This window comes from Lytechinus pictus, chromosome 12, assembly GCF_037042905.1.
Source record: "Lytechinus pictus isolate F3 Inbred chromosome 12, Lp3.0, whole genome shotgun sequence".
NCBI classification, from domain to species: Eukaryota; Metazoa; Echinodermata; class Echinoidea; order Temnopleuroida; family Toxopneustidae; genus Lytechinus; species Lytechinus pictus.
The window spans coordinates 25,896,102-25,911,486 of record NC_087256.1 but is presented as its reverse complement, the minus strand read 5'-3'; the positions used below and the strand labels follow the sequence as shown (position 1 = coordinate 25,911,486).

The window sequence follows — 15,385 nt, the reverse complement described above, 5'->3', positions numbered from 1 at the left end:
CAGAACATTTACAGGCAAGGGGACCGACTTCTTACCTCATGGTAGCCCCCAAATTGACAGTTTTATTTCACGGTCTCTTTTGGGTGCTTCCCCCACCCCCATTTATTTCTTCGCTGCTGGTATGGTAAGGTCCCCCAAGTCTACACAGTCCCCCTTGTCGGCGCACATGCGTATTTGCGCGATTCTAGACAAACTAAATACGCAACGACCACAAACTTTACACCTGCAATACATAGATATTCATTAAAAATCCCACTCAAAATGGTGGAAAAATATTGGATTTTAAGCATTTCATGCGACGGCCTCAAAATACAGCATTTCTCATCATAATCCCCAAATCGCGTGTAAAATGAATGGGTGCACAGACTTGGGGCACCATTTTTTTGTTCAATCTGAAAATGACAGGCTGAAGTTTTTTCCATGAAAATCATATACTTCTTCCAATTTTTATGAGATTTTTTTGCACACTGTATTCGTAAGAACAAAGGGAACATTATCAACTGAAAATTTTGTGAAATGAAACATGTCATGAATGTTAAATAGGTACGCAGACAAGCCCCCCCCCCCCCCCCCATTCATGCTACTTACACATATTCTGCCGGGGATTCATCCGATTCTTCTCCTCGTCTCCCCATCTGTCTCCCTCTGTCCGACTTCTTGTTCCATTCATCGTCCAATTCTTTGTCGTTTTCTTTATTCCTCAGCCAGTTAGACTTGGGCTGGCGGTCGTATCGATCACCTACGAGACGCAAGCAAGAAGTACCGGGAATGTTAAACAGAAGCTCAAGAAGCATGCATTTTTTTAAATCTATGACAGCAAACATTTAAGCAGTTCAAAGAAGCTTAAACAGCATGATTATGTATGACTTTTTTCTATAACAACAAACATCGAAGCAGTAAAAAAATTAATAAGCTATGATCTATCCACGACTTTCATATGTAGCCTAACCTTTACTTCGGAAACACAGGCTACTTTAGATCCAGGAGGCCTCTGTAGTCAAAGTTTGTCCCTTACTCGCATCAACAAATTTTTTTGTTTTAAGAAACACAAACGAACTTGAATATGTCAGCTAGCCGTCCCTACATATATACATGAATGAAATGTGTTTCAATTTTTGAACAATGATATTTCATGTTTTGACACTTCAATCAAAATCTAATAAATTCCATTAAAGGGGAATCCAGCCTTGGCCATAAAATGTTGTGATGGGAAGGAGAAAAATAAAGTAAACAGAATGGTGAAAGTTTGAAAGAAATCCGACAAGCAATAAGAAAGTTATAGCTGCTTTAAAATTGAGATCACTAATACTATGTAGATTTCAAATTGGCAACTGGGTAAGTAAATTATGACAAGGGGCAAGGACAACTTTCCCATAGGCCATGTACTTTATTATCAGGGATTTGTGGTTTTCTTCTAAGTATCCATTCCCCTGGGGCAGTAATCTAAATATAACCCTGGTAGTATATTGTTTTATGTCCTCATGAAAGAAAAATATAATTTGAAATAAAACTTTTGGGAAAAATGACATTTTAGCCATAATATGTATTGGAGTACATGGAAGAGTAGTCCTTGCCTTACATCACTATGACATCCCATATGCGGCCAATTTGAAATCTCCATGGGTATAGTGATTACCAATATTTACAACTTTTAAAAATTCATAACTTTCTTATTGTTTGTCCAATATTGTGCAAACTTTCACCTATCAACTTGTCTGATTTTTCTTTTCCTTATAAAAACAAGTTTTCATTTGGGTTGGATTCCCCTTTAAATTAAATTCATACAGAACAAATGTCCCAATTAATACAGTTCACCACCAGGTTTAATCAAACTTACTGTAATCTGATGATGGGCTTGAATATGAACCCTCAATCCCAGTATATTTGTCCTTGGACTTCCTCGCTGCTTTTCTCTTAGTTCGGAGGATCTCGTCATCCTGAATGAGCTGGATTATATCCTTTACTTTTTGTCTCACTGTAAGTACCATGGAAGGAATTAGAAGAAAGATAGAGCAATGTCAAAACTTGTGAAACAGAAAATTACGATAAAATTTGCACTTTATGATTAATCACCCTTAAAAATTATGGCATTATTACATCGTATTAACATTGAAGTGAATTACGGTACCGGAATTAATATTCAACCATAATTACTCACTTTAGATTCAATGAAAGCTAATGCATGGAAATCTAATAACATAAATATTCAGAATTAGCAGTGGTTAGGAAGTAATTTCATGCAGTGTATGCTTTTCACAGAGCATCTAAGGAATATTTTTTTCCATTGTCGACAGGATTACCTTCTACATGTACTCATTGAAATATCAAACAGTGGTAAATACTGTATTCTTTTAGAATGGAAACCATGTCCTTGTTCATACTTATCAAGGAATTGAAGGAAATAAACAGTGTTCACCCCCACAAGTTTCTAGTGTTTGAAATATAGAGTGACCTGACCAGCGCAAGCCACTGTAGTGACAAGTGTCAAGAAATCATTTTACATGTAGATATACTACAGTAGGTATATGAAATACACTTCATGTGTACAAGAACTCGGCCTGGGAGTAAAACTCGAACAATCAAGTGCATTCTATCATTTTACCAACAATTGGCAAACAAAGACAGTACAATTTTTTTACACTAATCAGATGTTTGCCAGATGTTGATTACTGACACCAAAGTACATGGCTGTAATCTTTGGTATTTTTACGACAAAGAGCAAGATATCAAATCAAATTCATGTTGAAATTTTATGAATTCCAAACATTGTAACCCTTTCAAGACACAATAATGGCCGTACCGGAGACCGTGTATCATTCAGCTGTGTTGACATGAATGTCAAAGGCCGTGTACTGGAACACTAGACTGAGTCATCTTACTCATTATGAATGACCACCCGTAGGGTATGTAGATAGGTCAATTTTCTTGTCATTTCTGAAATTCTAAGAATCTAAATTCCGTGGATTCACAATACGGTGTGCCATCTATCGGTTGGCATTCTAACTTTTGGGTCGACATCATTTGCAGGCCAGGCGCAGTCAGCGCATATTGCTGGTGTAAAGATGCTTCAAAAATGAAAACCATATGAAAGAGCGGAGGAAGAATTCACAGAAAACTATATTACCAAAAAAAAATCTGAAGCAAATTTCTCTCCCACCTCCTAGACCTGGGTAACAACAGTATAATTTTGTACAAACCGATCGTTCGAGCCGCGTCAGTCAGCACAGCATAATGCACTTTTTCCCAGGAGGCATTGCGGATTTCGGCCTGTCCGCTGCAACCGATAGGTGGTGCACCATATTGTGAATCCACTGAATTGTTCGAACTATTCAGACAATCAAATGGCAAAAAGGTTATTCATCCCAGGCCTAACAAGAAAGTTCTATACAATTTTTATTTTCTCACCATTTAATCCTTGGTCCCTGTTGAATTCATCTGCGAATGAGTAGGATTCTAGTCCCTTGAGATCGTACAGATGTTCCCTCGCACTGGTCACTACTCGTTCTGATCCATTCAATATAAGATACTGAAGAAGTAGTAATGACTGCAAAGAAAAAACAAAGAATAATTCAGATAAATATCTTCGGGGGGGGGGGGGGGTTCTTTTCACAACCTACTGCCGAAAATCTGCTACAGCTTTAACACTGCAGTGAATGGGAATTTTCTCACGCTCTGGAGCATTTCAGGGGTGAAATCACCACTGGCTCCCTGGGCCCCGTTGCATAAAAGTTACCATTATGCTAACTCTTCCATCCAATGGTAACTTACATGGAATCCTTGATTTTGATTGGCTGTTAAGCACCGTTACCATGGTAGTTACCATTGGATGGCAAAGTTACCATAATGGTAACTTTTATGTTTTTTTTCCTACAGTATCAGAGATAAGTTTCATTAATATAGCCACAACTTCAATCAAATTTTCTAATATGTATAAATAAAGTCCATCCCTAAAATTGATTTCTAACCACCTACACCTACATGTATATATGTGAATCATAAGTCTGATATTCAAGCTAAATCTTGAATAAGCAGATACATTTTGTGATTGAAAGCTGCATGGATCACTTCCAGGGACTCAATTTTAAGGCGCGCGAGAGCGATCGCGCGCTACATGCGCGCCTTAATCCATTTTAGGTAGCGCGATTAATAGCGCGCCTCGCGATCGCTGAGCTGCGCGGAAATGCCTAAAGTGGCCCTCGAAATCACCCAAAATCATTGCCGAGTGATAACAACTCAACGGCCCACTATTCGCACTAACGCCATATGTTCGAGCTCCGCTTACCGTTTAAGAATCATCCAATATCCACACTCAAACTCTTGAATAAGCCTTGAAAATAGCGAGGAGCGCAGTTTCAAATTCCGAATTTGCGTCTTTTTTTCTGTACCACGTATTTCCATACACATGGTACCAGGTATGGAAAAAAAATCAACGCAACGGTCGGGAAACAGTTGCATTGATAGACTACCACGCACCATGTGCAATTTCTATTTCTAATGCACATGTTTCCCCTACAGATATCACAATTCAGAGTCTAGTAACCTAGCATTGGTGAGTTGTCATTCGGCTTTGCTTTTCAAAACGGCCTATTAACATCCAAAATAAGTTACCGGTACCTTATTTATTAATTATAACTAAAAAATCATTCTTTTTCTAGGGGATGAGGTAAATATCAGAAAATAAATCATCAAACAAAGCTCCATCTATTTTACAAGGCCGGCGGCAGGCTCACGCACGAACGCATTGGCGCATGTAGCCAGTCGGAGCTCTGTCTCTCTGCCAGAGCTCTGGGGGACAATTCGCTCAGTAAAGGCCTCAATGATGGTGATTTTCTGTTTCAGACAGAGTTTACATTTCAGGTATATTATTCAAAACTGCCAATAAAGTTTGATGATTTCTTCATTGTCATGTATATTTAAGTTCTTAATGAATACATTCTCACCGAATTTAGACTCCCCCATAGAGAAATGCAATTTTCGTGGAGATCTGCGTTTTCAAAGAACTTCAGGAAAAGTTAGGGTATGTGGGCCTTTATTACATGTACATGGCTGAGTACGGGGTATTGTACTGGAATAGACAGAGTAGAAATTAGATATTAAATTCATTTATATCCAAGTCCAACTCACAGTCACACACACACGCACAGTGCCACACACCCACACACACCCACATCCAAGATTCTAAGCATGAAAAAATAACTTTAAAAATCATATAATATTTAACAAAAAGTAATAATTCATTGATAAGTGAACAGGTATTCCTGAAAGTACAAAAAAGTAGCATTTAAAAAGAGCCCCCAAAATTTGACCAAAAAATTAAAATGGAGCCCCCCCAAAAAAAAATTGTCAGTGACCTTACTTCTAGCCAAAGTCAAAACCCCACTCAAACAGGTTTTACAATCTAATTACAATACATTGTAAAACAATTATAAATATTGCATATTCGATTGTTTCCTTCCTTTGGTTGTTGATTGTAACTTAGTACATATATTTCCACCATCTGTTTTGTTAATTGGACAAAAAGCTCCCCTTGTATGTTGAAGAAGAGCTTTTTGCAGTGCTCCTCTACCGCTCTCCTTAAAAGTTCTAGGAGAGCTTTTTATTGCTCCCCTCATAATTATAAAACTGAGTCCCTGCACTTCCCTTTTTCATTTAGTAATATTTTAATGCTGTTACTGTGATATGAATTGTACCGTTCCAGTCATGCTAAAACTAGCTTACCTTGTAAACTCTCCTCCAACTTTTCTTGTTGTCATAGAGCATTCTCTTCCACAGCATCCCGACAACTTCTGGAAAATGCTCGTATGTGAATGTCTCTCTGGCAATCTCTGACATAAGAGAACCATGCGGTCCCCATGCTTCTTCATTCGTCGCTTCACGGACCTTGGACTCCACCTCACTGTAGTTCATTACCACATTGGTACTGCATTAAAAAATAAATGAAAGATATTACATGTTATTGTGGTGCATGACTGAAAAAGGAGCACGTCCATTCTTCCTTTTTATGTAAGATGAACAAAGCAGTAAATCTATACTGAAATGATCAAATAAGTGTCAATATGCAAATGCAATGTATGTAGATGAATAGTATCGATGAAGAATCACCTAATTTCAGTTCTTGTGCTACACGTATTTGAAATACAGCGTACATTTTGTACATGTACACTGTATATATTTTTAGAAAGTCAAAAGGGGGCCTAAGCTTTCGATCCTAGCAGAATCTTCGTCGGAGGCAAAATGACAAACATATAAAGTGGAACAACCATAATATAGACCACAAACAAGCTACAGCAACACTAGAAACAAGGAGACAAAAGGGGCATTAGTGAGTAGAGAAGACCAATCAGGTTAGTGAAGGGGATGAAAGAAAAGGAGTAGGCAGACACAAAGGGAAGTTAGTGGAAGTAAGGCCAGTAAAAGACCTCAAGCCAATAGGGATTAAGATAATGAGGCAGGCAACATCAAACAGGATCTGGAACAAAACAGTGATAATGGGATGAATAACAAGAGAATTAGTGAGAGGTGGGTCAAACAGGTTACAAAGAAAGGCGTAATAAACTGGTGCATAAGAGTGGGGGGAAAAAAAGGAAAAGAATGGGGAACAACTGATAATGTGCAAAAGACATATAAGTATATATGATAAAGCATTAAACAAACTAAGAGAAGAAGGTAAGTGTAAATATGTATCTATAAGTGATATGTATATAAATATATCCAAAAAAGAAAAAATATAAATACACATATGGTGTAACTATTTTTATAACTGTGTATATATTTTTGTCTGGGAATTTACCTTTAAAATAAATAACTACATGTACATGTATGAGGTCAGAGCAAAAATGTATACCATTGTGCATGCGGCAGTAATGGAAATTGCCTCTTCAGTGCCTATGGGTCTATTATTCTCCATGAATTAAACTACCAATTTTACCAGAAAAATAGGCTTAGGAAAGAGTTCCTTTTGCGACAGCCACCCTAAGTCCCTTCTCCCAACTGTAACCCTAACACAAACCCTAATGATTTTTTTTCACTTTTGGTGGCTGTCAAGAGAAACTCTTCCCTTAGCTGTAAGGTCATAAGGCTTCTGATGTCTGTACTGTACCACTGCAAATTTGCAATTATGAGCTTGGCTGCCCGCCCATATTTCATTTTTACATCGTTCTGTTATTTGCTTAAATGTGTTTATTCTATTTTACGAAATCACATATCTGTTGAAGATGGTGCGACCATTTGTGGAACTTATTGAACTTACTTTGCAACTACATGTATAGACCTAATTCACCTAAAGTGAAGAGCCTCTACTAGGACCTCTACCCCGGAGATTTCCCAACAAGTCTACTTTGATGATTTGCTGTTCAAAACTGTGCGTAAGCCATACCGGTGTGTTTAATGACTAGTAAAAATATGCAAAAGAAACATACTTGGCAACGACATGGTCTTTCTAGTCTGTTATGTAACCGTTTGGTAGATCTACATGTACATCTTTTGTCCACTAGTATGATTTTCACACTGCATTTCCTTAACCCCATACTATCCTTAACCCCGGACTATCCATAACCCCGGAGCTCCGATCCTCGCGCATGCAATGTTTTGAAATCGGCAGCGATTTATACGTGTGAGGAACTCGATGTTGGCTCTAAATCACTCATTTTGAGGCTAACCGGAGAATGGATATGGAGTGAAATTAGGATGAAAAGTAAAAAATTAAGCTTCTTATTCTTTTTAAGCTCATTACGATGTAGGATTTTTACAATAAATATGCATTTTTTCCCACCTTTGTCACTCGGAGTATCAGAGTGAATTCACGGCTTGATGTTCGTGTAGGTGGAGTGTAGTGTAGCAGTTTTAGTGAAGTGGAGTGGAGCCTGCACGAACTTCACTTGAGGTATTTTTTGACATACTGGTACAAGGGGAACTTTTTTGTCTGATTACAAAATGGATTGAGGAATGTACACTTAAGATAGGTAAAATAATGAAAAATTAAAAACATCTTCAAAGCTTCTCTCAATATCATCACTCTGTAGCTAAATAACTGAGTAATCACTGATGTGAAGTGAAAATATTAAAAACGTATTTAAAATGTTCATAATATTGGAATAAAAGTAGCTTATTTGTGGCAAAATTGTCATAAACATAATCACCAGCGATATCAAACGATATCCCAATTTTGTGATCGTTTAAGCTACGTGCATCCGTATGTGCGCTCTGAAACTAGTGTCGGCTGCTAGAGCGGCGAGTAGCTGCAATTGCAATGCACGCCGCGGGCTAGGCAACCTATGCGAAGCTATGATGCATGGCGACCGCGACGCAACGGCGATGGTGTTCATGCAATTATGGACGGCAGCCCACTGCTCCAGCGCCCTGCTTGTGCAGATGCACTTGCAGCTGCGACTTGCAATAGACGCCAAGCTCGCTCTCTTTGCATGTTAAATATGCCATTTGAGAGCTGCCGAGTGTATTTCCGTAATATCATAATCAAAGTTGGTGATAATACTTACCTTGAATTGACATGCCAGTGATGAAACTCGGATTATTCCATGTTTTTATGCTTCGTTATTGGCTTACTTCGAAATTAATTTGTGAACGATGTCGAAAATAGTTCCGTCACGTTACCGTGCATACTGAGTATGAGTCATTCATGTTTACCAAGATTCACCTCTCGTTGTCGGTGGTCAAAGGGGGGGGGGGGGGGGTTAATAAGTTCAAAGTTGCCAATTTTTATTTTTATTCTGTATCATTGCACCGTTTACAGATGGGGGCAGGGCTCTGGGAAATACTCATTTTAATTATTACTAATTACAAGTTTAAGAAAAAGTTTTATCTGCTTAATTGTGGGATAAATTACTCAACTTAACCATTATCATGAAATTACATTTTTTATTTCTGAACTTCCATTCCAAAAAGTTTTTTTGTTTCTTTCTCTCATGTATGTCACTGGAGCAACAAGCTGAAGATCCCTGGAATATCATGCCCCAATCCACCCCTTGAAATGAGTTTTGGTAAGTAGGGCCTATAAGCGTAAACATGCAAAATCAGGGTTAACAACATCATCGAATCTAAGCAGGGTTTTTTTTTTTATAAAGATCTATACATTTTCCTTTTTCAGTCATTGTGGCTATCAGTAGGGATTTTTTAAATCTGTTATTTCATTTATGATTTTTTTCCAGGGGGGGGGGGTCCTAGACCCACAACCATAGGTGGCGGAAGCACGGGACAGGTTCCCTCGACTTTGAGGGGGGAGGGCAGTCCCCCCTAATATTTTTGTTGATAACCTTTTTTTTTCTTGTCAAAATTTTTTGGTGGTTCATCATACAATTTTGGTTGATTACTATTTTTTTTTGCAGTCAAATGTGTTACCTGTCTCCATCCCAAAAATTCAGGTGGACCCCCCCCCCCAAAAAAAAAAAAAAATCCTTCCGCTGCCAATGGCCAAAACTACTTTTTAAAATCTTAATCATTACTGTTCTTGGGGATATTACCATGATAATTTTACCTATTTTCCATTAATTATTTTATTGGCTGAATTGTGGGCAAAATTTACTCAAAGCTATCAGACTTGAGCATTTTTTTAATTTCCTAAATTTTACTTGATTTTATTTTCTCTTTACAGGTACTGTAGTTGCAACACTGGCCACCAAGCTGTATACACTTCAAATTTCACTCTCCCGTCCCCCAACTTCAAATGAATCTTTGCCCAAGTTTTAGTATCTACATTTAAATGGATTTATGAAATAGTATATTTAATTCATGCAAAAAAATGGGCAAAGAATCATGATTTCAACATTCAAGGATGCCTTCTTTCATCAAGGGTTTGGATTGAAGTAACTCAATTCTGTCAGAAACACACATTTAATGGACTACCATCAAAGATGTAGGAGACAGTTGAAGGATATTTCTGGCCTAAGTACTATTATTTAAGTACAAAATAGAAAGATCCCACAAATCAACAATAATACCCTTTTGTTAAGAAACAATGGGGGGGGGACCTCCATGCCTCTAAATTACATTTTAATTGTTCTATATCAAATTGACTTGCTAAAATATCATATTTTCCTTTCTCTACATTTGTATGAAATATACCAATACATGAATTGTATAGAATATTTACTTTGGGATTTATAATATATATATTTTTTTTAATACACCCCCCCCCTCAATCTCTACTTTCTCATTCTACAATGGGTACTTTTCAGCTCTTCTGCAATCTCTCTTATTCCATCATTTTTCCTTCTGTTATCCAACACTATTTTACTTTGTAATGAGATTGTAAATTGGCATTTTCAGTCCTCCATTTGGTCAATATACTTAAAGAAATTTTTTTAATAATGATAATAAAACAAGTTGTAAAATTCCTGTGAGATTGTTACGTAAAACAAACAAATTGTATTTTCCTTTTAAAGGCAATGACAAAGAGTAAAAAGAAATGTCTAACCTCTCATCCCATTTCACTCCACCCTCACACATACATGCATCATAAAAATATATAATATAGAGGTCCATTAAAAACCACATCCACCCACAAGTGCATCAAACATGATCTCATTTTCTTTCTCTTTCATCTCCATCACCAATTATCTTGAGAGTAAATCAATTTTATTTCTTTCTTGGAATTTTAAAACAACTTTGCAGCAAAGACTGCACTTGAGTGTAGAGTGTAGTGTAGACCAGGTCATAGGCCAGGATGGATATTGACAAGGATGGTAAAAGCAAGTACTGCCAAGTAGCCAGGAAAATGTACACGAAACATCATCGATCAGCTGTTCTAATAGTTTGGTATGATGCCATTGGTAGGATCGGTGCTCAAGCTTCATCTAAAAAAATAAAACATAAATATGAAAAAGTCATTGTAAAGAGATGCACTTCCAGTTCAAACCTATATTGAGCAATATTTAATTTATTTTTAACAATAACACAGATTCAATGGCTGGGCTGAATCAAGGTAACTGAGGCCTATATGTTGCCAATTTCATGAATAACAAAAACAAACTTTGTCTGCACATAACATACCCCTGGGCCCCTAAATTGAAAAAAAAAACATTTAGGCCTATATTGCTGTGTTGGCAACACCTACAGATTTTTTTTTAAAGGTCTCTTTTTCATTATTATTAATATTGTATTGCCAATTTGAAGAGAAAAAGATTATGAAGTGCAATGACATTAAGCCCCAGCACAGCCAAAAGCGATGTCGATGATTCAAACTTCAAAAGTCAGAATGACTCCCCAGATTCGCTAGTCCAACTCCAAGTGAAGTCTGACATTGACAATAAACTTAATTAAGGTAAGTCCAACTTCCATTTATCAATATTATTAATATAATCATTATGGTCAAACAATGAAATTTCCTATTAAATAAATCCATCGAATCACTAAAACCTTTGAAAATAATTATCCTTCCGTTTCGTTTGGCTAGGCTAACTTTATTACGTGTGTAGCCCATAGGCGTACGCATAGCCACCCGGCTCACACGCAATCTCGAACTCGTGAATTTCCTCAAAATCCACCCCGGGACGCCAGGGGAAGCCCCTGTTCCAACCTCAATATCTTAAAACCGCTATGTCATGCGACAAAGTGGAAAGAAAAATCAAGTCCAGAATGAATTCAGCTTTCAGAAAATACCACATTTTCACTTCTATCTTGATGGATATATATCGTATTTCACATAATATCGTCGAAAAATACGAAAATTCAACGGAAAATTGTACTTACCAGTGATATTCCAGACCAATTTGACAGTCAAAACTATTCGTTGAAGCTCTCCCATTGTTCGTTGACGATGACGTAAGTATCCATGATGAAATTTTCATACACATCATACCTATTGGGCAAATCACTTTAAAAATAAGAGTAGATTCATCCACCCTTACATTTGCCAATACACTCGGCAATCTCAACGATAGCAGCTTATCGGCGGCAAAACGGTCCATGCAAAAAAAGCGCCGTTTACGCGCAGCGCCCTCTAGCGTTCATGATTGTACCTACTTAAGATACAAACCACAACTAAGGAGACAAACAATCAGTTGTATAGGCAACATTTATCTCAATTAACTTTTTCTTGTCATTCTTGCAATGTGTGTTAATGCTTTTTCGTGTCTTCTTAATTTGACTGAGAATGAGGTTTTCAAGATTGGCTCCAACACTAGGCCTACACTACAGTTCAATCATTGACCGACACTCTTGTTCTAACATTCATATGTCAGAACAGAGATTACCTAATACGTAATAAAATGTAGAGTCTACAAGCAATTCAATGCGTAAGATGATGTTGCCTGTTTTCTAATTTTTCTGCATAAATGCATTAATCATTTCATATCACAAAAAATCAATTTTGCTGAGGCGAGTGATAAATTGCTCTACCTGAAAAGGCGAGTGATCACTCTCACTCCCCTTAAAGGAGAATGAAACCCTTGAAACCAGCTGAATCCATATCAAAGAGAAAAATCAAAGAAACATATTGTTGAAAGTTTGAGGAAGATTGAATGAATAATAAGAAAGTTATGAGCATTTGAATATTGAGATCACTAGTGCCATGTAGATCCTCCCATCGGCAATGCGACCAAGATCTGTGATATCACACACGTACAACTCCCTCATTACTTTAGTACTTATTTAACTTATATTCTCACTTTTATAGAGTCTATCACAAGGTGAGGTGTTCTCTTTATGAGATGACAAGTACAGAGGTTTCACAACATTATATCATTGATGAATCGTTTGTCATATGATTAGAATGAGCAAAAAGAGATGTTTTGGGGTATATTTTCAGTGTCCAAATGGGAGAGTTGTACGTGTGTGACATCACAGATCTTGGTCGCATTGCCAATGGGAGGATCTCCATAGCATTAGTGATCTCGACATTCAAATGCTCATAACTCTTTTATTGCTAGTCCTATTTTACTCAAAGTTTTGTTGATCTTATTCTTTGATTTTTCTGCTTTCACAAAAGCTAACTTGCTCCAAGAGTTTCATTCTCCTTTAAAACTGAGTCTGTTGAGTTGTCGAAATAGGAATTTTTAACGGCCATTTGAATACAACTATTTAGGTAGAATCTAGGCCTAACGATTAACGTTAGAAACATTTTGGTACAGTAGATTATTATTCTGCAACTGCAACGTCACTCAGAATCAGAGTTAAGCTAATTCTAACATTTAATAATAAACATTAAATTCACCTTTCAAAAACATTTCAAACTCAGTAACTGTATGGTCAGTTCCCCCATGTCTGCGCGGTCTCCCAAGTCTGCGCACCCGCGTATCTGCGCGATTCTAGTAAAAGAAGATACGCAACGAGCACGAACTTTACACATGCAATACATAGACAGGTATTCTTAAAAAAATCCGACTCAAAATGGTGAAAAAATAATGAATTCAGGGCATTTCATGTGACGGCCTCAAAATACAGCCTTTCTAATCAAAATCTCTGAATCGTGTGCAAAGTGAATGAGTGCGCAGACATGGGGTACCATTTTTTTTTTCAATCTGAAAATGACTGTCCAAGGTTTTTTCAAGAAAATCCTATATTTTCTTTCATTTTTTAATGAGAAATTTGGTATACTTACTCTCAATAATATAAGGAACATTATTATCCAAAAGATTTTGTGAAATAAGAAGAAATCCATGTTAAATCTTAACTCAAATTGTTAGGTGCAGACTTAGGGCCCACCATCATACTACTAAGTTGGAGATCAAACACTAAAACAGTTAACTTTTTAGGTCTATAAACGACAATGAACGATAGATCTAACAGTAACAAGTAACACGACTATTTTCTAATTTCCTTGTCAAATTAATTCATGAAACTTTTTTTTTGCCATTGCATTGGCAAATGCGGCAGGCTGAGAATGATGGACATTTGCATGTATAACTTAGTATTGTAACTTTGTTAAATTGACAATGACAGTCATTATTTTTTTCAATTAAAATAAATGACTGAGTGTAACGTAACTTACAGTTACACTATTGTCACTAGTCACTAGGCCTAACTATAACAACTAAACTAAAGTCTAAATTGACAAATGTCATCTCAGCTCAGCTCGGCGCATTTTCACGTCACTGCCGTTCATTCTAATATAAATATAATTATCATAACTCATGTCTATACCTGTCTTACATAATGAATTTGTTGTTGGTTCATTTGATTTGATTATTTACTTTAAGTTTGAGCAGCAGACAGACTGAATGAATGTGGGCGGGCGTAGCCACCGCCGCGCCGCAGCAAGCACACAGCATTTAAAATTATAGCACGGCGTTTGTACCGGCGGAATAGCATACAGAGATACGATAGCGATGGCAACGAACGTCATCACCGATTACCATTCTAGCGTATGGATAAAAAGAGTAGTAACTTACACTTTGTCCGTTAATTCACGGATCTTCCACATAGCCGACTGCATGATGGTGGCTTATGCAAAATCTAGTATTTTTGAAGAAAAAGTGATACGAAATACACAAAATTCAATTAGATGATCAAGGATTACGAATCCGTGATTTGGTGGTGGGCGTCTGCTGTGTACACTTGAAATGGATTTGCCGGTGTGCCGACGTCATCAAATCCGTGACCTCATTCAATGAATATGGGCAGCCCGAAGTTCCACAAAACAAAATGCTATTTAGCCATTTATCAGGAGAGCGGTTCGATCTGTAAGTTTCATCGGTATTGCCAATTCGGTGTATATACCTTCATTGAGTCTAACGCCATTCTGTCCATCAACATTTCGTCTAACAACCGTTTGGTCAAATAAATTTGGTCCAATAATCAGGCTTCGTCTAATCACCATTTCGTCTCATTTGGTCTAATATCCATATTATTTTCATTAATTTTGCCCAATTAACACTCAGTCTAAATGGTATGGACTAAATGGCTATTTGATCAACTGGTTATCAGACGAAATGATGATAGACCACATGATAGTAGACGAGGTGGTCTATTATAGCCGAATTGCCATTAAAGTGCAGTTAAACACATACTTGTCTTTAAGATGTAACTCTCTCGCTAGACAAATATTTTGTTGTATTGATATAATTTAAAGTAAATTATTACGCCTCACACTAAATATTTGTATTTATAGTTGTGAAACATAATTTGTTTGTTTGGTTTTTATCTGTGTGTATCATTAGTTAGTTCGTTTGACTTTCTTAGTATTTTTTTAAATATACATGCATGTATTTTATATTTCCAAATGTGTGACAACGGCTCAAGCATCTGCTTGTATTGTCATACCACTGCATGTCTGCATTGCCACTTTCATATAATCAGTTAATGTAAATGATCATAATTATACTTCATATTATATTTTTAATGTAAAATTTAATGTATTAACATTTTGTGATGGTCACACTGTCGGTACATTGTCATGACATGCAGAAACGAATAAATAAATAAAAAAATGGAA

The 15,385-nt window shown here is 36.9% G+C and overlaps 1 protein-coding gene across 4 annotated transcripts in view; it reads right to left on the bottom strand.

Annotated features, from left to right (window-relative positions):
- Positions 1-14,632, bottom strand: part of LOC129272334 (clathrin interactor 1-like) — a 47,313-nt gene extending 32,681 nt beyond the window's left edge. For 3 of the 4 annotated variants that reach the window (XM_064107977.1, XM_054909485.2, XM_064107978.1), the window contains exons 1-5: positions 14,343-14,541; positions 5,719-5,920; positions 3,406-3,544; positions 1,838-1,975; positions 589-739 (exon numbers count right to left, since the gene is read on the bottom strand). In XM_064107977.1, coding sequence (XP_063964047.1) covers positions 589-739; positions 1,838-1,975; positions 3,406-3,544; positions 5,719-5,920; positions 14,343-14,386 — 674 coding nt within the window. In that variant the 5' untranslated portion in view covers positions 14,387-14,541. Of the gene's footprint in view, positions 1-588; positions 740-1,837; positions 1,976-3,405; positions 3,545-5,718; positions 5,921-14,342 lie in introns of all 4 variants that reach the window. The other variant, XM_054909488.2, reaches the window with a different exon arrangement.
- Positions 14,633-15,385: the final 753 nt, after the last annotated feature.